The 22,536-nt window shown below is 42.5% G+C and overlaps 1 protein-coding gene across 3 annotated transcripts in view; it reads right to left on the reverse strand.

The window, feature by feature from the left end:
• Positions 1–22,536, reverse strand: part of LOC132836766 (mitogen-activated protein kinase-binding protein 1-like) — a 172,255-nt gene that overhangs the window by 52,282 nt on the left and 97,437 nt on the right. For all 3 annotated transcript variants that reach the window (XM_060856219.1, XM_060856218.1, XM_060856220.1), the window contains exons 18-22: positions 16,217–16,280; positions 15,318–15,440; positions 10,065–10,180; positions 6,290–6,354; positions 112–360 (exon numbers count right to left, since the gene is read on the reverse strand). In XM_060856219.1, coding sequence (XP_060712202.1) covers positions 112–360; positions 6,290–6,354; positions 10,065–10,180; positions 15,318–15,440; positions 16,217–16,280 — 617 coding nt within the window. The remainder of the gene's footprint in view (positions 1–111; positions 361–6,289; positions 6,355–10,064; positions 10,181–15,317; positions 15,441–16,216; positions 16,281–22,536) is intronic.

Raw genomic sequence — 22,536 nt, forward strand, 5'->3', positions numbered from 1 at the left:
TTTATTTTGGAATCACTTGCAGTCATTACCAAACCTCCATAATGCATTTATTGTGAACCACTAATAAATATTATCAATGATTAACTATTACTAAATGAACAGTACACTGACCATCTCAAGGAAGCTATCCAGGTTTCGTGGTCCAAACTTGTCCTGTTCCTTAAAATGGCTGCTTAGCAGTCCCTGTGCTATTGACAAGCTGCCTGGAGTTGGGGTTGCACAGTATTCCTCTAACTGCTTCCTTCCCAAGATGGAGTGAATGAGATCTTTGTCCATTCTTTCAGCCCATCTTCCTCGTGGCTGGAACGCTTCCACGGTGCTATTTCCAGGTCTGTCCTGCACACATCCATCACCTGCCTCCTACAAACCATGTTGAAACAAAGTGAACTTTTCAGAAAATTGTCGTCAATAAGTTAGACCTTTTTTCATATAATATATTTTTATTAAGAAAAAATAGATTTTTAAATATTACAAATACAAAACAATGCAATTCAAAAAACAGTACAAAAATAGTACGAAACTAAACCCAAATAATAAAAAAAATTCCTCAACCCACCCTCCTATACAAATGTATAAACATATATAGAGAAGTATAAAATTAAAAAAAAACCTAAACTAGCTATTTAACTAACTAAATAAATACCTAACAACAAACAAATAAATATTAATAACTCAGTCCAGCCAAACAAAACACTCATACATTCACAGTTCCTCCTCCTTGGATACTGGACTCATGAAACACAATCGTTACGGCTATATAAAAACCCTTGTTAGTGTGGCAGATAAATCTGTGTCCAGGTATTTCAAAAAGGGTTGCCATGTCTTATAAAAATTCTCAGTTTTGTGGCGTACCATATTTGTGAGAAAATCTAGGAGAGTATGCTCCATATCAATCTTCCGCCAACCCCACAGGCCTGGGGGTTTTTCTGATATCCAACCTAGCAAGATATTCTTCCTTGCACAGAATGTAAGAATATTGAAAAGTTTTGCCTTCTGCGAGTCTGCAGGAAATACAATGGGCAGGCCCAAAAGGAGCAAAATAGGATCCTTCTCCACCCCTACACCTAAAATCCTCTCCGTTGCACCAACCACAGCGCTCCAATATGTTTGAAGCTGGTCACAAGACCAAAGACAATGGGTAAGAGTACCCATACAGACCTTGCACTTGGGGCATGCTGAAGATACCCCGGTGTAAATTTTGACAAACGGTCAGGGGCTAAGTGGACTCTGTGGAAAATCTTCAACTGTAAAGCATGGGTCCTATTGCAAAATGATATCTTCCTTGCATTCTCCCAAATAACCTCCCATGCCTCTGAAGAAACTTCAACACCCAGCTCTCTTTCCCACATCCTGCAGAGTCGATCAGACTCATCTGAGGTGGCACCCCCCAATTGGTGATATAGAGTACTGACAGAGTGTACTCTTAGCCTTTAGTCACTCTTCTATAGTACTCTTTCTATGTCAGATTTGTAGGGATCAGTCAAAAGTGTGGTCCTTTTTTGAATAAAATCCCTAACTTGAAAAAAATGAAAGAGGTCTTGATTAGGTAACTCACACTTCTGTACTAACTGATCAAAGGACATCATTACATCTCCCTCAAATAAATCACCCATGCAAGATATACCCCTGGCTACCCAACGTTTAAATCCTGAATCTATCATACCTGGATGAAAACTCGGCATACCCACTAAAGGTGTAAACAAAGATGTTTTGCCAATATTGCCTTCCCTCTGCCGAATTGCCCTCCATGCTTTAACAGTATTAATGACTATTGGGTGATGGCTAACTGTTCTCACCTTGTCCAAAAACAGCAAACTGGTAAGGGGGCACCTTGCCTGGGAGACTTCGATATCTAGCCATATTGAAAGAGGGTTCCCACAAACCCAATCACATACGTAGGTCAAAAGCGAGCTCAATTGGTAATTTTTAATGTCCGGAAGGTCTACTCCCCCCAGTCTGCGAGGCAACTGCAATTTGGCTAATTTAATGAGGGGCCGTTTACAATGCCAGATAAAGGAGTTGAACCAACTGTTCAGTCTCCTGAGTGTTTGTTTATTGAAAATCGGGGGAGCAGCCGTATAGGGTATAGCAGGCGAGGGAGAATATGCATCTTAATAAGCCCTATCTGACCCAACCATGAGACTGAAAATGCCTCCCATCTTTGGAGAGCTTGTTTAATTTTTTTCAAATAATTGAGTAAAATTGGCTTTGAACAGCCAATGCTGAAAATGTATTGCTGGAAAAGCGCAGCAGGTCAGGCAGCATCCAAGGAACAGGAAATTCGACATTTCGGGCATAAGCCCTTCATCAGGAATGAGGAAAGTGTGTCCAGCAGGCTAAGATAAAAGGTAGGGAGGAGGGACTTGGGGGAGGGGCGATGGAGATGTGATAGGTGGAAGGAGGTCAAGGTGAGGGTGATAGGCCGGAGTGGGGTGGGGGCGGAGAGGTCAGGAAGAAGATTGCAGGTTAGGAAGCCGGTGCTGAGTTCGAGGGATTTGACTGAGACAAGGTGGGGGGAGGGGAAATGAGGAAACTGGAGAAATCGGAGTTCATCCCTTGTGGTTGGAGGGTTCCCAGGCGGAAGATGAGGCACTCTTCCTCCAACCGTCGTGTTGTTATGTTCTGGCGATGGAGGAGTCCAAGGACCTGCATGTCCTTGGTGGAGTGGGAGGGGGAGTTAAAGTGTTGAGCCACGGGGTGGTTGGGTTGGTTGGTCCGGGTGTCCCAGAGGTGTTCTCTGAAACGTTCCGCAAGTAGGCAGCCTGTCTCCCCAATATAGAGGAGGCCACATCGGGTGCAGCGGATGCAATAGATGATGTGTGTGGAGGTGCAGATGAATTTGTGGCAGATATGGAAGGATCCCTTGGGGCCTTGGTGGGCAGTAAGGGAGGAGGTGTGGGCGCAAGTTTTGCAATTCTTGCGGTTGCAGGGGAATGTGCCGGGAGTGGAGGTTGGGTTGGTGGGGGGTATGGACCTGACGAAGGTGTCACGGAGGGAGTGGTCTTTTCGGAATGCTGATAGGGGAGGGGAGGGAAATATATCCCTGGTGATGGGGTCCGTTTGGAGGTGGCGGAAATGACGGCGGATGATACACTGTATATGGAGGTTGGTGGGGTGGTAGGTGAGAACCAGTGGGGTTCTGTCCTGGTGGTGGTTGGAGGGGTGAGGCTCAAGGGCGGAGGAGCGGGAAGTGGAGGAGATGCAGTGGAGGGCATCGTCAATCACGCCTGGGGGGGAAATCTGCAGTCCTTGAAGAAGGAGGCCACCTGGACTGTACAGTATTGGAACTGGTCCTCCTGGGAGCAGATACGGCGGAGATGCAGGAATTGGGAATATGGGATGGCGTTTTTACAGGGGGCAGGGTGGGAGGAGGTGCAGTCTAGGTAGCTGTGGGAGTCAGTCGGTTTATAGTAGATGTCTGTGTTGTACACCTCCATCTCCCATCACGAAGGACTCAAAGCCCTCCGCTTCTTCCTTTCCCGCCGCACCAACCAGTACCCTTCCACTGACACCCTCCTTCGACTGACTGAACTGGTCCTCACCCTGAACAACTTCTCTTTCCAATCCTCTCACTTCCTCCAAACTAAAGGAGTTGCCATGGGCACCCGCATGGGCCCCAGCTATACCTGTCTCTTCGTAGGATATGTGGAACAGTCCATCTTCCGCAACTACACTGGCACCACCCCCCACCTTTTCCTCCGCTACATCGATGACTGTATTGGCGCTGCCTCGTGCTCACACGAGGAGGTTGAACAGTTCATCCACTTTACCAACACCTTCCACCCCGACCTCAAATTCACCTGGACCGTCTCAGACTCCTCCCTCCCCTTCCTAGACCTTTTCATTTCTATCTCGGGCGACTGAATCAACACAGACATCTACTATAAAACAACTGACTCCCACAGCTACCTAGACTACACCTCCTCCTACCCTGCCCCCTGTAAAAACGCCATCCCATATTCCGAATTCCTTCGTCTCCGCCGTATCTGCTCCCAGGAGGACCAGTTCCAATTCCCTCCCCTCCCCTATCAGCGTTCCGAAAAGACCACTCCCTCCGTGACTCCCTCGTCAGGTCCAACCCAACCTCCATTCCCGGCACATTCCCCTGCAACTGCAAGAAATGCAAAACTTGCGCCCACACCTCCTCCCTTACTTCTCTCCAAGGCCCCAAGGGATCCTTCCATATCCGCCACAAATTCACCTGCACCTCCACACACCATCTATTGCATCCACTGCACCCAATGTGGCCTCCTCTATATTGGGGAGACAGGCCGCCTACTTGCGGAACGTTTCAGAGAACACCTCTGGGACATCCGGACCAACCAACCCAACCACCCCGTGGCTCAACACTTTAACTCCCCCTCCCACTCCACCAAGGACATGCAGGTCCTTGGACTCCTCCATCGCCAGACCATAACAGCACGACGGTTGGAGGAAGAGCGCCTCATCTTCCGCCTGGGAACCCTCCAACCACAAGGGATGAACTCAGATTTCTCCAGTTTCCTCATTTCCCCTCCCCCCACCTTGTCTCAGTCAAATCCCTCGAACTCAGCACCGCCTTCCTAACCTGCAATCTTCTTCCTGACCTCTCCGCCCCCACCCCACTCTGGCCTATCACCCTCACTTTGACCTCCTTCCACCTATCACATCTCCATCGCCCCTCCCCCAAGTCCCTCCTCCCTACCTTTTATCTTAGCTTGCTGGACACACTTTTCTTATTCCTGATGAAGGGCTTATGCCCGAAACATCGAATTTCCTGTTCCTTGGATGCTGCCTGACCTGCTGCGCTTTTCCAGCAACACATTTTCAGCTCTGATCTCCAGCATCTGCAGACCTCACTTTCTCCTTTGAACAGCCAATCCAGAACTGGAGTAATGAATATGCCCAAATACACAAAACCCCCCTGTGACCACCTAAATGGGAATCTATAGTCACTCTCAAGAGCCAACTCTTTCGTAAGACCACCCATAGGCATAGCCTCTGATTTAGCAAAATTAATCTTATACCCTGAAAAAGCGCCAAACGTGTAAATGCATTGTATCGGGCAAGGCACAGACTGCTGGATTTGTCAAGAAAATTAGAACATCACCGGCATACAGCAAGATCTTATGTAATTTTGACCCCACTTCTGGAGCTGAGATCCCACGAATGGCTTCTGCCAATGGTTCAATCACCAACGTAAAAAGTAATGGTGAAAGGCTGCCCCTAGAAATATTAAAATTGCTTGATTGTACCCTGTTGGTAACGACTGCAGCGAGGTACACTGTAGAGAACCTTTACCCATCTTATGAAAAAATAAGTTTGACCTTAATGAGTTATTATTCTTTCATCTTTTTTCAAATATTTGCCCTTTTCATGGATTTTTCCCAAGTATATTCTCACTATTTTTCAGTTCAGAGTTACTTAACCTCCTATCCCTACTGAAGGGCAGGGTTAATATATAAAAAATTATCTCTACCAATGGTATAGTTTGCAAGTTAACCCACAGGACAGATATCAAAGTACCACAAAAGATAGCAACAATTTTGGATTGTAATCTCTGGTCCCATTTCCATTTTTTAAATCTTTGTCTGCTTTTGGTTTTATTCTCATTTGCATCCCTTTTTGCCTTTTTGCTCGTTACTGACCCATTCCCATCACCTCCAGACTTATGTTTTGTGTCTTCATTTGTCCCATCAATGCTTAAAGCAAGTTTGTACAAACGGGCAATTTAGCCTGGTTCAGAATAGATTTTTTATTTAAGAATCAAGCATCTGATGGCTCAGCAGGTAAATACTGTGTGCGAGGAATGAGTTCAGGACAAGTCACAACTCAAGCCATGTTTAGAAAGCATTGCAGATGTCCTTGGTGCATCCCCAAACTCAGACTGGGAGGAAAAAATAGTCAGGAGATTCAAGGTTTTCATCAGTATCTGGTGACCACTGCTGTATTAGATGAGTGCTGACACTTGGTTGTGTTCTGTTCAGCAAATAGTCTGATAACACACTGTCCACAACTGCAATGAAAGATGACTAACTAAAGTAGCAACATAACAGAAAATGTGCGTGCAGATTTGCATGTTTATGAGTTCTTCAAACAAATACGTAACAAGTAGTAACGTCCACCAATTGAACAGATTTTTTTGCTCCACTGTTCCTTTGCAAATGTACCTTAAAGAGAGGGAAAGATGACAAGTTACAATTTGGATCTGGGCTGGGATTGTGAGAAAGGTTGGGAAGTGGCTAGCATCCTCATTCCACATTAGTGTTCTTATTCCACATTAACCATTTACCTCTCTCAAGAAACTTACCAGTCTTTTTGCCCACAGTGGAAGCTTCCCATTTGTCTTCAGGAGCACAGCATCTTCAGTCTTATCTGCAAGATTGTGTGGCAGCAATAAAAATGGTGAACAACAATTTTGCAGTATTTTTTGAGGGGAAAATTGGCTCATATATGGAACACGGGACTAGTTTTGGATGGTTCTAATAACCAGCATCCATATGATATGAAGGTGATGAATTGTTGCTTGACTGTAACTTTACACAAGTTCAAGATTCTACCTGCACCTGTTTTAGAATTTTGCACAGAATAAGAAAGCTTCATAGAGATTAGATTCCCTCCATAAAGATTAGATTCCCTACAGTGTGGAAACAGGCCATTTGGCCCAACAAATCTACACCGACCCTCCAAAGAGTAACCTGCCCAGACCCATTTCCCTCTGGCTAATGCACCTAAAACTGTGGGCAATTTAGCATGGCCAATTCACCTGATCTGCACATCTTTGGCTGTGGGAGGAAATCAGAGCACCCGGAAGACACCCATGCAGACATGGGGAGAATGTGCAAACTCCACACAAACAGTTGCCCGAGGCTAGAATCGAACCCAGTTCCCTGGCACTGAGGCGGTAGTGCTAACATCTGAACCACTGTGCTGCCCATAAAGAAGAAAGAACAGGATTCATATTAATGGTCAAATAAAATGAAAAGGATGCACATGCTAAAAATGCGATAATATATTGGAGCTACATTTCAGAACTGAAGGCATATGGAAAAAGGATGGTGTTTGTGCTGAAGGGAAAAGCTGTACATGGAACAGATTTTGAAGGTCATAGACAAAAGGTAAAGTGAGCACAAATGGTAAAGTAGAGGATGGATATAAATGATGATTGGGCAGTAATGGTATTCATGATAGGTATCATTGGCAGAAAATAGGTCTGCTTGGGTGATAGCAAACCTCTGCAAACTGGTGACGGTGGGGGCTTGGTGGTGTGGGGTGATCAATTGGAGGATAGTGTTCACACTCTAATTGTTGAACACAAAGATGAATCCTGCAGGCTGTAAGTAACTAGGTGGAAAATGATTTGCTGCTCCCCCATCTCGTGTAGGGTTTCATTGGAATATTGTAGGAGGCAGAGGAAAGAAATATTAGTATGAGAGTAAGATGGTGTATTGAAATGGCAAGTGACTGGACGATCAGGATTATTTCTACAGAATGAGTGGAGGTGTTCCGCAAAACAAAACAATCACCTACCTGCATTTGGTGAAGCCAGTATCATGAACTACACTGAATACAGTCAATCCGTTTAAAAAGTAAAACAAACAAATGACTGCTTCATCTGTAAGGTGTGTTTGAGGCCTCTGATAGTGAGGCAGTAGGAGGAAAAAGGTCAAGTGTGATATCTTCGACATTTGCACAGGAAACTGCCATAGTGGTGTGAAGGGGTGCTAGGAGTGACAGGGGTCAGGCCAAAGTGCGTGGTGGGATTGAACCCTGTAAAATGCTGATAAGGAACAGAGGAGTGCTTGGGTGCAGCATCTTGCTGGAGTTGGCAGAAATGGCACAGGATGATTATTTGATGTTGGAGGGGTAGAAAACAAGGCCAAGAGGAATCTTACCACTGCTTTGGCAGGGAAGGGGTGAGGGCGGAATTGTAGGAAATACATCATACATGGCTGATGGCCCAGGTGTCCTCATTTGGGCAGGAGGAAAGACTTTTCAGAAGCCCTCTTGTGGAAATTGGCATAATGGAGAAGTAGAGAATGGAAATGGAAATGGAACAGAAGGTGTAGTGAAGTGTAGTCAAGGGAACTATAAGAGTAAAAAAAGACATTAAAACTTTTCATTTTGCACTGATCAAAACAATCCACATAAATACCAATTTAAGGGGAAATGTTTCTATTGCATGAAGGGAAATGCTGATTGCTTGGCAAGTGGTCTCTAGTAGAGGTGAGCTGAAAATGTGTTGCTGGAAAAGCACAGCAGGTCAGGCAGCATCCAAGGAACAGGAAATTCGACGTTTCGGGCATAAGCCCTTCATCATGAAGGGCTTATGCCCGAAACGTCAAATTTCCTGTTCCTTGGATGCTGCCTGACCTGCTGCGCTTTTCCAGCAACACATTTTCAGCTCTGATCTCCAGCATCTGCAGACCTCACTTTCTCCTCTAGTAGAAGTGACACCATGTACATTGCAACAATTAATGATGACTGACAGTTGTCTGCCAGGCTTTGCTTAAAATTTAAACCAGTAGATTGTCTGTGACTGTTGGGACGTTGCCCCGTAAAATAAGTGACAAATGGCTGTCACTTATTTTATCAAGTTAAAACAGATAATAAATGTTCATTTTCTGTCTGTCTGCAAAGCAGGGTTTTGCAAGCATAGGCTAGTTAGGTCCAGGCAATACCTTGCTTTTGCAAGCAGCAGAGGGGTATGTTTGAGATGTTCAGCCGGTCTTCAGAATGTATAGCTTTTTAATACAGCTTGGCAGTTAACTGTTAATAAGTTATTAATTGTTGCATTCTCTATGGCATTGCATCTACCAATTAGGTTCTAATCCAAATCAATCAACACTCCTTACAGGCTACACAAAAGTGTTGTTTGTCTCCTTGAACGGTTATTCTTCTGAATTGTCCTCTTGAGAGCATGATGAATAGTTTGAACGTGCTTTCCCCACAACCTCCCATAATATTCAAGATCTGTATTACGAAGTACAAGATCAAGATTTACTCAACTCCTGTATTTAAACTTGGTTTGAATGTAAGCATATTTGCTCAGCTATTTTCTGCTAGATACTTGAAATTTTATGCAAAGTCGTCAGCTACAGAATTTTTAAAAGATTCATTCAGGGATGAGGACTTCACTGGCTAGGCCAGCATTTATTGCCCATTCCTAATTGCCCAGAGGGCAGTTAAGAGTCAACCACATTGCTGTGGGTCTGGAGTCACATGTAGGTCAGACCAGGTAAGGATCGCAGTTTCTCTGAAGGACATTAATGAACCAGGTGGGTTTTTTAAACAATTGACAATGGATTCATGGTCATCATTAGACTCTTAATTCCAGATTTTCGTTGAATTCAAATTCCACCTTCTGCTGTTGTGGGATTTGAACCCGGGTCCCCAGAACATGACCTTGGTCTCTGGATCAACAGTCCAGTGAGGCCATCACCTCCTTTATAGATAGCCATGTGAATATCGCACTAACAAAAACAGTGACAATAAAATTAGTATAAATGCAGAAGTCATGTTTATAAGACATATCTTTAACCTTATAAACTGTTGAATCCTTGGTCATAATTTACAGAAAGCTGCAAATCAAATGGTCACACACAAGACTCTGATTCAGAAGGTTGAGAGTTCAAGTCCCACTTCAGAATGAGACATGATCCTCCAGTACAGTACTGAGTGGGTTCTGTACTTTAAAATGGTCACTTCTGTATGAGAAGTTAAAGAGAAGCTCTCACTGCTTCTAAGTTGAATACAAAAAAATGCATAACAGAAGTTTCAACAGCAGAGGACTTATTCCCAGTGCCACTGTTAATATTGAACCATTAACCAGCAATATGAAAATAGATTGGTCATTATCATACTGCTATTTTTGGGAGCTAATTGTGTTTCTAATTCACACCAATTTAAAAGTTCAAAATTGGCATTTTGCGATATCTGGTCATCATAAAAGCTGCGATACAAAACTAAAAACTGTTGTTTTCTTTAAAAAGCCACTGATATAAAACCATTGAGGTTTTGAATTTTTGAGGTCTATTTCATCCATCTGACGTGTTGTACAGTATATGCAAAACAGCAGCTCCTACCTTGGTCCATGGGCTCTCTTAAAGGTGTTTGGAAAGACACATCCTCCACATCATCCTCACTTGTATCATCTTCCTGATCCTCTGAAGCTACCTTTTGCACCATAAAAGTCTCTCTCCTAAAATAATTGCAGAACAGTTACTAAATACAGCAAGTATGAAAATCTTCAAATTTTTGCGTTTTCTAGTCTCCTTATCAATCCAGTATGATAAAATTTTACACTACAGAAGGAGACCATTTGACCCATCAAGTGTATACCTGAATCTCAAAAGGTCCACACAGCTAGTCCCACTCTCCAGCTCTATTGCCGTAGCCCTCAAAACTTTTTCACTTTCAAATATATATCCAGTTGTCTTTTGAAGCCTATGGAATCTGCCTGCACCACTCTCCCAGGCAGCATATTCCAATCTCTAACAACTGAGTAAAGACTTTTCCCTCATTTCACTCCTAATTCTCTTGCTGACAACTTTGAAATAGTGACCCTTAGGTACTGATATACCAACCTGTGAAAACAGAATATCCTTTTTTGCCCTGTCAAAATTGCTCATAATTTTTAATATCTCAAATAGATCAGCTCTTAATCTTCTCTGTTCCAAGGAGAATAAGCCCAATCTCTCCAATATTTCCTTGTATAGAACATAGAACAATACAGCACAGAACAGGCCCTTCGGCCCACAATGTTGTGCCGAACATTTGTCCTAGCTAAGCACCTATCCATGTACCTATCCAATTGCCGCTTAAAGGTCACCAATGATTCTGACTCTGTCACTCCCATAGGCAGCGCATTCCATGCCCCCACCACTCTCTGGGTAAAGAACCTACCCCTGACATCCCCCCATACCTTTCACCCTTCACCTTAAATTTATGCCCCCTTGTAACACTCTGTTGTACCCGGGGAAAAAGTCTCTGACTGTCTATTCTATCTATTCCCCTGATCATCTTATAAACCTCTATCAAGTCACCCCTCATCCTTCGCCGTTCCAATGAGAAAAGGCCTAGCACTCTCAACCTATCCTCGTACGACCTATTCTCCATTCTAGGCAACAGCCTGGTAAATCTCCTCTGCACCCTCTCCAAACCTTCCACATCTTTCCTAAAGTGAGGCGACCAGAACTGCACACAGTACTCCAAATGTGGCCTTACCAAGGTCCTGTACAGCTGCAACATCACCTCACGACTCTTGAATTCAATCCCTCTGCTAATGAATGCTAATACACCAGAGACTTTCTTACAAGCTCTATCCACCTGAGTGGCAACTTTCAGAGATACGAACATAGACCCCAAGATCCCTCTGCTCCTCCACCTTACTAAGATCCCTACCGTTAACCCTGTATTCCGCATTTTTATTTGTCCTTCCAAATGGACAACCTCACACTTGACAGGGTTAAATTCCATCTGCAGCTCCTCAGCCCAGCTCTGCATCATATCTAAGTCCCTTTGCAGCTGACAACAGCCCTCCTCACTGTCCACAACTCCACCTATCTTCGTATCGTCTGCAAATTTACTGATCCACCCTTCGACTCCCTCTTCCAAGTCATTAATAAAAATTACAAACAGCAGAGGACCCAGAACTGATCCCTGCAGAACTCCACTTGTAACTGGGCTCCAGGCTGAATATTTACCATCTACCACCACTCTCTGACTTTGACCGGTTAGCCGGTTCTCTATCCAACTGGGCACATTTCCCACTTTCCCAGTCCTCCTGACTTTCCGCATAAGCCTACCATGGGGAATCTTAGCAAATGCCTTACTAAAATCCATGTACACTACATACACTGCTCTACCCTCATCCTTCTAACACCCTTCATTCCTGGTATCATTCAGTAAATCTCCTTTGAATTCTCTCCATATCTTTAACATTCTTCCACACAATTAAGATGCCCAGAATTGAACACAATGCTCCAAATGTGGTTTGATCCATGATTTGTAGATGTGTAACATCATTGCCTTACCTTTATATTCTATGCTTCTATTTATAAACCAAAGGATATACAAGCCTTACCAACAGTTTCATCTTGCCTGGGCACCTTCAGAGACTCATGTACATGAAGTCATATGTCCCCCTGCTCCTGTACTCTCCTCAAATTGATATTAATAAGTGTACAGTCTCTCAATATTCTAATTTTCCAAAATGCATTACCTCACATTTGTCTGCATTGAATTTCATTTGCCAAGTGCCTGCCCATTTGGCCAATTTGTTAATGCCCCTCTGAAGTTATTCAGCATCATCCTCAATTCACTATTCTCCCTAGCTTCACATTATTTGCAAATTTAGAGACTTTGCCCTCAACATCCATCTTCAAATTGTTTATATAAATCAATGTTAGGGTTACAAAAGCATACCATAAGATTTGGAGCTGTGTCCCTTGCTGTTTGCAAACATTCATTTATAATTATTTAATGTAAGAGGCTAGATTAGCAAGTTTGCAGATGACGTGGAGATAAATAGTGAGGAGAAACGCCTTACGACAAGATGATGGGTAAGAACAGTGGTAAAGGGGATTTAATCCAGAAAAGTACAAGGGAATGCATATTGGGAGTATTTAATCACATCCTGTGATGTACAGAGGATCAGAGGGACCTTGCTGTGCGAACCCACAAATCCTTGAAGGCAAAAGATGGAAAAGGTGGCACATAGGATACTTACATTCATTAGTTGAGGCATTTAATATAAGACCAGGGAGGAGATGAAATTTTAGTCATATCAGTTTGGCCACAGGTGGAGTATGGTATGCAGGTCTAGTTGCCACATTATTGGAAGGATGTGATTGCACTAGAGAAGGTACATAGAAGATTCAGCGCGATCTCGTTAGGACTGTAGTGGTTCCACAAAGATAGGTTGAGTTTTGAAGTGCACAAAATTATGAGGGTCAAAGAGTACGTAGATAGAAAGAAACATTTCCCATTGGTAGAGGGGTCAATAACCAGGGGACACAGATTTAAAGGATAAGGGATAGGAAGCTTCAAGAGAATTGAAGGATGTTTTGTTCACCCAGAGAGTGGCAATTATCTAGAACTCTCTGCTTGAAATGGGGGTTGAGGTAGGAACCATCACAACATTTAAGCATTTAGATAAACACTTAAAACATCATAGCATAAAAAGCTATTGGCCAAGAGCTTGAAAATGGGGCTAAAGTAGAAAGGTCTTGCTTGATAACTGGAGCAGACGTAGGAGGCTGCAAAACTCCTCAACTCTGGGGACATGCCATAAAAAAAACTTAAATACTATTCCAATGTATAGCTGTTGGCACGCATAGAGCTGCAGACTATAGTTTGGAGAAAATCAAACCATTGAGTGCACAGCCATTTTCTGATCAACTCGGACAGGTGTGGCTCAGAGGTTAATACTACTAGTTGTCATTCTCCAAAGAACTGAAAATAAAACCAAGACGGTCATTCTGCAAAGGTTCAGTCTTTGAAACTAGACATTAAACTGACACATCTTCTGTCTTTTTGGATGGAAACAAGAAATCCCATGGTACAAAGAGGAGGAGAGTTCCTTCCAGTGTTTTGCCAATGTTTATCTCTCAGTCATCACAAATAGGCTAATTAGGAAATATCATAATTGTTTGTGGGAGCTTCCACATTTTAAAAAAAATTAACTTGTGGGATGAGTGTCACAGTTCCTGATGAAGGGCTTTTGCCCGAAATGTCGATTTCGCTGCTTGTTGGATGCTGCCTGAACTGCTGTGCTCTTCCAGCACCACTGATCCAGAATCTGCAGTCATTGTTTTTACCTTAGCATTTTCATTGCCCATTCTTAGTTATCCTCTTATGGTGGTGGTGAGCTACCTTCCTGAACTGCTGCAGTCCACATGCTGTAGGTGGATCCACAATGCCCTTGTGGAAATTCCAGGATTTTAGCTTATCAAAGGAACAGCAATGTATTTCTAAATCAGGATGATGACTGGCTCAGAGGAAAATTCACAAATGGTGGGGTTTCAATGTTGAATCAGTTGCCCTTAGCTTTCTAGAGGATAGTGATCATGGCTTGGAAGATGCTGTCTAAGAATCTTTGGTGAATTGCTGCAATGCATCTTGTAGATTCTATACAGATGCTATTGAGTATCAATGGTAAAGGGAATGGATGTTTGTGGAAGTGGTACTAAAGGGCTACTTTGTTCTGGATCAGGCCAAACGTTTCAGTGTTGTTGGAGCTGCACTTATCCAGTCTACTGGCAAGTGTTCCATCACACTTCTGAATAGAACGTTATAGATAGTGGACAGACTTTGGGGAGTCAGAATGTGAGTTACTCACTGCAGTATTCTTAGCCTCTGATATTGATAATGGGGTATCAGTGATGGTAATGCCATTGAATGTCAAAGGCAAGTGGTTAAGTGTGTCCTATTGGAGAGGGCCATTGCCAGCATTCGTGTGGCACAAATATTACTTGCTGTTTTTTTGACCCAAACCAGGATACATTAGTGAACATAGTCAGTTCTGGTCTTGTATCAAAGAGAAGGTCATTGATGAAGCAGCTGAATCTGGTTGGATACTCCACAAGGAGCTCCTGCATTTCAATGCCTAAGCTTTAGAAGTATTAAATTGGCTGTAAAGCATCTTGGGACATCCTGAGATACTAAAAGACACTATGTGAGTTGACATTTTTTTACTTCTACCACCAAAATGTGCTTGGACTTGTACTTATGAATATATGGGTGCAAAGATGGGATAACCTCAATTCTTATATTGTAGGCAGAAATTGCTCTTCTCACATCAAGTCCCTTGTGTAGACCTTGAAATGAATACGATGAATTTAGAAGTAGACTCAGCAGCTATGTTTTCCATCCAATTTAAACTGCTACAATGAGGGCATCACAAAGTTTCAAGTATTACAACAAATCAGTGTGTGGCAAGATAGCAATGGCATTGTGACAAACCAAAATAGAACATTTAGGTTTCTAGGCCTCGCACTTGAATGCCCTCAAGTCTAGGAGGCAACCGTGTAATCAGAATGAAGTGCATCAAGACTTATTTGGAGTTGGTGAGAAAAGAGGGAAGCAAAAAATTAAATTATTATAGGCCCAGTCTCACTTCAAAAGTTAAATCACAACAATATCTAAAGATACTTGGGAATCTATTGTATTACCAATCATCAACACAGGTGAGGATTGGATTACCAAAATTTGATCTTTGAATAACTCCTTAGAAATAATAAGGAATTATAATTTTAAAAGATTGGAAGGCTGCCTGACCTTCTAAATTTCAGTACCTGAGATATCCTGCAAGTCAACTGCTATTTCATCTAACATACCTGATTGGTGCAGATATCTTGGTTGGTGGAGTCTTATCCTTTTTAGCAATCTGTTTAATTTCAGAAAGACGATGTCTCATACAATTTGTCAATTGAGTGTCCAAGCGCCATATGAATATGCAACTGTGGGTTACAAAATATGTTTGGAGAAACTTGAATATTCAGTATTAAGTTGTACATTTACTATTTAGTTAATCAAATAAAGTTTCTGAAGGGTTACTTAAAGTTAATTAACTTTAATTTCTCATGTTGCCTAAGCTGCTGAGGTTTTCCAGCAATTTCTATTTTTGTTACTATTTAACAATATTGCACTTAGACCCGAAAGGGACTTGCTAGGCAGTTACTTAATAAGCTAGTTTCTTGCATAGAAGTTTTACAGAAAACCATTATTTTACGGAAAACTGAACTTATTATAAACCCTGAGCAAAGAATACATTTAGCAGCTGAAGGTTAGAAGAAATGAGAGTGAAGAGTAGAGAAATTGTAGTAACAGTCATGGTAAATGAGAAAAGCTCGCATGGTAACAGCACTTCATAAATCATTACGACTGAGCTAGTCAGTCATTCAGAGACTGAAGAAACATACAAAGAGAGCACGTCACTTCGATTTAAACATGATCAAAATCATACCAACTGACAGACTGGGATTTATCATTGCAAGAAAAATTAAAAGAAAGAGGATTGGTGGTTTCTCAGCCATAATGGAAACCATTTTCGTGTCTGATGATTGTATGTTGGGCTCCTATGTCTAGCATATGCAGTGTCAAGTCGAAGAAATTACACATGGTCTTAGAACATTGGTCTGCGAAACTAGGGCTTTTCAATAGCCATTTATTTACATCCTGCGCTCAAATTTTCCCCCACAAATACATACCATAGAGTCCAATAGTAAGCACTCACCTGTCTCCAGAGACTGTGATGAGATACTTGCAATCATTTGTAAATTTCATGCCAGTTACAATTTCTATGGTTCAAAACAAAAGAAAAAGTTTGAAAATTATTTGTAAATTTTTGCACTGTCTGCAATTATTACTAAATTCAAAATCATTCTAAACCACATGCAACAAAGATCCATTGCAGAAATTCACAAATTACTCCTTGAATTTGATCTGTTTTCAATCCAATCTATCAGATTCAAAGTCATAATCTTTCTAAGTACCTGATGACCCACCTGAAGGAGCGGCGCTCTGAAAGCTAGTGCCTCCAAATAAACATGTTGGACCATAGCCTGGTGTTGTGTGATTTTTAACTTTCTAAGTATAGGTTGACAAGACATCACAATTTTGGATCTGGACTTTTAACACTTGAGCAATGCTAGAATTCTCAGTACAGTACATGTGAAATAAAATTTTTAAAAACTGTCAACTAATGTAGCTGGTAGTGATTTTCCTCGATAAGCAGTTTGTAAAAGCTAAACTGAACCTTCAATCAAATCCAACACAAAACCTCAAGTCAGGTTATCTTCCAAATGTATCCTTTGCCTGCTCCCAAGGATCGTAACCAGTGTGACACCTAATCCCTTGGAATGAAGCCAGTCAAGTGGTTGAATTATCCACAGCCACGTTGTATAAAATCAGACCTGATACTGAGCACATAAAAAAAAGGTAGTACCAAAGTTGACTGTGGTTCAAATATGTTTGCACTCGAGGTGACTGGCATTAAACAATTCAAAATACATTGCTAGATGAAACATTTGATTATTTTGTGCTGTTAAGCTCACAAGACTACTTGGACAGGTTTTGGGTGGGGGGAGGGTGGGCGGATGGGGTGGAAGGGGCATGGTGTTGGATGGGGTTGTGGGGCGTGAGAGGGCAGGAAGGAAGGGGGGACGGTGTTGTATGGGGTGGGGGGGGGAGGTTGGGTGGGAGCAGTGTTGGGTGGGGATGGGGGGGGGTTCATGTACAGTGTGCTGTTGCCTAGTCTCCTGAACAGGGAGCAGACTTAACAGAAAGCCCTGAGCCCCAGAAGAAAGGCATTGAATCAATTAACTGAATAATCAATTATCCGAATGAAACAGTGCCCACTCACCTCGTTTGGATAATAGCAGTTCCTCTGTATAGAAGTTTCAGGTGTGATTGGGGAAGGTGGTGGGGAAGCAGTGTAGACATTATGTTATTGATAAAGAACATAATCGCTGAGGCCATCTGGGTACAGACTAAAGATTTTTTAAAAAGTGATAGCTTTACTGGGGGTTATACTACCAGCCTTGCAGAAGTCAGAGGGAGATGGAGGGGCAGATATATAGGCAAGTCACAAAGAGGTGCAAGAGGATTAGGGTCATGGTAGTAGGGGATTTCAACTTTACTAACATTAAGTGGTATTGCTTTTGCGTGAAAAGATTAGAAGGGGTGGAATTTTTAAAGTGTATACAGGACAGCTTTTTGTGCCAGGACATGTTTGTCCTTTTCGAGACAGGACAGTGCTACACCTAATCCCATGGAATGAAGCCAGTCAAGTGGTTGAATTATCAACAGCCAAGCACTTTGAATCTTAGAATTATGGTTGCTATGCTCAAAGTGTTTATGGAGAGGAATGAGGATAGTGCAAAAGCCAAGGGTCAAAACTGGAGAAAGATAAATTTTAAAATCATTTGACAGGATCTGGCAAACAGACTGTCAGGCTGGTCAGACTACATTTGGAAAGTGGGAGTCTTTTAAAAGTGGTATACTGAGAGTTCGCAAGAACTAGGAGCAGGAGTAGGCCACCTGGCCTCTCGAGCCTACTCCACCATTCAATAAAATCATGGATGATCTTTTCGTGTCCTCAGCCCCACTTACCTGCCCTCTCACCCTTAATTCCTTTACTGTTCAAACAATAATCTTAGTTTTAAAAACATTTACTGAGGAAGCCTTAACCATTTCATTGGGCAGGAAATTCCATAGATTCACAACCCTCTGGGTGAACAAGTTCCTTCTCAATTCAGTCCTAAATCTGCTCCCGCTAATTTTAAGGCTATGCACTCTTGTCCTAGTTTCACCCATCATTGGAAACATCCTCTCTACTTCCATCCTGTCTATTCCCTTCATAATTCAATATGTTCCCATAAGTTCCCCTCTCATTCTTCAAAATTCCAACGTATATAATTCCAGTCTACTCAGTTTCTCCTCATAAACCAATCTCCTCAACTCTGGAATCAACCTAGTGGACCACCTTTGCACCCCCTCTAGTGCCAGTATATCCCTTCTCAAGTAAGAAGCCCAAAACTGCACACAGTACTCCAAGTGTGGCTTCACCAGCACCCTATTCAGCTGCAACATAAAATCTCTGCTTTAAACTCAATCCCTTCAGCAATGGAGGACAAACTTCTATTTGCCTTCTTACTTACTTGTTGTGCCTGCAGACCAACCTTCTGCGATTCAAGCACAAGGACACTCCAGTCCCTCTGCACAGCAGCATGCTGCAATTTCTTACCATTCAAGTAATTGTTCTTTTTATTATTATTCCTACCAATATGGACGACTTCACATTTATTAACATTGTACTCCATTTGCCAGACCTTTGTCCACTCACTTAAACTATCTATGCCTCTTTGCAAAGTCTTAGAGTCCTCAGCACACTTTGGTCTACCACTCATCTGAGTGTCACCCAACTCCAAACATCTATGTAAATTGTGAATAACTGCAGGCCCCAACACTGATCCCTGAGGTACACCATTAGTCACTGATTGGCAACCAGAATAGCATTAATTTATTCCCACTCTTTACTTCCTGTTGGTTACCCAATCCTCTGTCCATGCCAATACATTGCCCATAATGCCTTGCATCTTTATCTTAAGCAGCAGCCTTTTGTGCAGCACCTTGTCCAAAACCTTTTTGGAAATCCAGATACACCACATCCACTCAGTCCGATTGTCTACTGTGTTGTAATGTCTTCATTGAATTCCAAAAGATTAGTTAAACATGACCTACCCTTCATGAACCCATGCTGCATCTGCCCAACAGAACAATTTCTATCTAGATGCCTTGCTATTTCTTCCTTCATAATCAACTTAAGTATTTTCCCCATTACAGAAGTTAAGCTCACTATTCTGTAATTCCCCAACTTTTGTCTACCTACCTTTTTAAACAGTGGCGTCACATTTGCTGCTTTCCAGTCTGCTGGAACTGCCCTAGAGTCCAGTGAATTTTTAAAAATTACAACAAGTGCTATTTCTCCCACCACCTCTTTTAGCCCCGTGGGATGTATTTCATCAGGGCTAGGAGACTTGTCTACTTTTAGCTCCATTTGCTTGCCCAACACTACCTCTGTTGTGATAATGAAAGGGCCAGATAATCCTCCAAGAGTGAAGGGTAAAGTCAGCAAGTCTAGGGAACCCTGGATGTCAAGAGTTTGAAGAAGAAAATGGAAGAAGCATGTGATAGGTATAGAGCACTAATAAAAGGGGAGGCCCTTCAGAATTATAACAGGTGCAGGGGGTGCTTAAAAGAAGAGAAATTGAGAGGGCCAAGGTGAGACCATGAAATATCTTTGGCAGATAGGATTAAAGGAAACCCCAAGGCATTTTATAAGTATATTAAGAGCAAGAGGTTTACCAGAAAAACAGCAGGGCCTACTTGAGACCAAAGGGACAATCTGTGTCTGGAGCCAGGAGGACATGAGTGAGATCTTAAATATATATATTTCTCATCTACATTCACAAAGGAGAAAGACATTGCAGCTGGAGATTTCAATTGGGACAGTGAGATTCTAGAGCATGTTAAGATTAATAAGGAGGAACTTTTAGATATTTTAGTAGGCATGCATGTGCATATATCCCTTGGGCCTGATGAAATTCATCCCATGCTGTTACGTAAAGCAAGGGAGGAGATTGTCAGAGGCCTGGCAGAGATGTTTACTCTTCTGCTGGTTATAGGTGAAGTGTCAGATGATTGAAGGATATCCAATGCAATTCCCTTGTTCAAGATGGGCAGTAGGCCAATTAATTACAGACTCTAATTAGTCTGATGTCAGTGGTAGGAAAGTTATTTAAAAATATTGAAGGACAGAATTAATTGACACTTGGAAAGGCAAGGATTGACCAGGGACAGTCCGCATAGATTTACTTCACGGACGAATTTTATTGAGTCTTTTTTTTGAAAAGTTGACAAAATATATTGATGAGTGTAGTGCAGTTGAAGTGGTTTACATAGTCTTCAGTAAGGTCTTTGCACGGTCCCACATGGAAGGCTGGTCCGAAAGGTAAGAGCCCCATGAGATCCAAGGCAAGTTGGGAGATTAGATCCAATACAGGCTTGCTAATAAGAGGTAAAAGGTGGTGGTGGATTGCTTTCACGATTGGAAGTCTGTGATCAGTGGTATACCACAGTGATTGGTGCTCGGATCCTTGGTGTTTGTTAAGTATATGAAGGAATTTGTTGCAAATGTAGAAGGCATAATGGCACAAAAATTGGTGGGGTTCTTGATCGGTGAGGAGGGTTGTCTCAAGCTACAGTCTGATATTGATCAGCTGGTCAACTGGGCACAGCCATGACGGATGAAATTTAATCCTGATGTGAGCGATGATACATTTTGCGAGGTTTAATAAGGGAAGAAAATACACAATGTATGGTTCTAAGAAACAAAGGGACCTTTTACATACAAGTCCATGGGGCCCTGGAAGTTTCAGCACAGATAGAAAGAATTGTGAAAGCAACATATAGGATGCTTGCCTTCATTAGCAGCAGAGAAGTCTTGTTACAACTTCGTAAACCATTTGTAAGACCACAGATGGAATATTGAGTGCAGTTCTGGTCACCACACTATCAGAAGGATGTGATTGCACTAGAGAGGATGCAATGTAGGTTCACCAGGATGTTGTCTGGGATGGAAAGTCTCAGTTATGAGACACTGGATAGACTAGGTTTGTTTTCTCTGGAGCAGAGCATGTAATCGGATTCAAATATACAGAATTATGAGAGGCATTGACAAGGTAGGTAGTGAAAATCTTTTCCCTACCAAGGCAGATGTGTCTAAGACCAGAGGGCATAAGTTTAAAAGGTGAGAAGTAGGTGGTTTAGAGGAGATCTTAGGAAAAGATTTTTCATGCAGGTAGAAATATGGAAAGCATTGCCCAAGATACTAGTGGAAGCAACATTTAAGCAGCACCTGGATGACCACTTAAAATACCAAGGCATAATAGGCTATGGTCCAAGTGCAGGAAAATTAAATTGGTATAGTTTGGTATTTGTTAGTCAGCTTAAACTTGGTGGGTTGAAGTGCCCATTTCTATGCTGTAATGATTAGATTACTTACAGTGTGGAAACAGACCCTTCGGCCCAACAAGTCCACACCGACCCGCCGAAGCAACCCACCCATACCCCTAACCTAACACTACGGGCAATTTAGCATGGCCAATTCACCTGACCCACACATCTTTGAACGGTGGGAGGAAACCGGAGCACCCGGAGGAAACCCACGCAGACAAGGGGAGAACGTGCAAACTCCACACAGTCACCTGAGTCGGGAATTGAACCCGGGTCTCAGGCGCTGTGAGACAGCAGTGCTAACCACTGTGCCACCGTGCCGCCCACAAAATGACACTAAAAATATATCCTGTAAGAATGGAGGATTCTAGGAAGGGATAAGTCAGCTATGGAAGTTAAGGGTAGCTTTCAAACTGACATACAATATAGCAATATTCTGGTAACCCAGAGGATTCGGAAATTTTTAAGCATGAAAAGATAACCAAAACAAACCTTTGAGGGTAAACTTGCAAGTAATATCAGGACAGATAACAAGACTTTTGTTTTATATAAGGAGGGAACTGCACCAAAGTGGAATTAGGCCACTTATAAGAGACTGGGGAAATAATAAAAGGGAAATTTGGTGGCATGGTGGCTCAGTGGTTAGCACTGCTGCCTCACAGCACCAGGGTCCCAGGTTCAACTCCAGCCTCGGGTGACTGTCTGTGTGGAGTTTGCACATTCTCCCCGTGTCTGCGTGGGTTTCCTCCTGAAGCTCCGGTTTCCTCCACCAGTCCAAAGATGCACAGGTCAGGTGAATTAGCCATGCTAAATTGCGTCAATTAGTCAGAGGGAAATGGGTCTAGGTGGGTTACTCTTCAGAGTTGGTGTGGACTGATTGGGCTGAAAGGCCTGTTTCCACACTGTAGGGAATTTAATCTTAAAAAAAAAGGCAGAGGAGTTGAATAAACACTTTGCAGCAATCTTCATAGCAGAAGACAGTAATTCCTAAATTTTAGCATTCCTAAAATACTAGATAAATCAATGGGCAAAGGAGGA

This window comes from Hemiscyllium ocellatum, chromosome 47, assembly GCF_020745735.1.
Source record: "Hemiscyllium ocellatum isolate sHemOce1 chromosome 47, sHemOce1.pat.X.cur, whole genome shotgun sequence".
Classification (NCBI taxonomy): Eukaryota; Metazoa; Chordata; class Chondrichthyes; order Orectolobiformes; family Hemiscylliidae; genus Hemiscyllium; species Hemiscyllium ocellatum.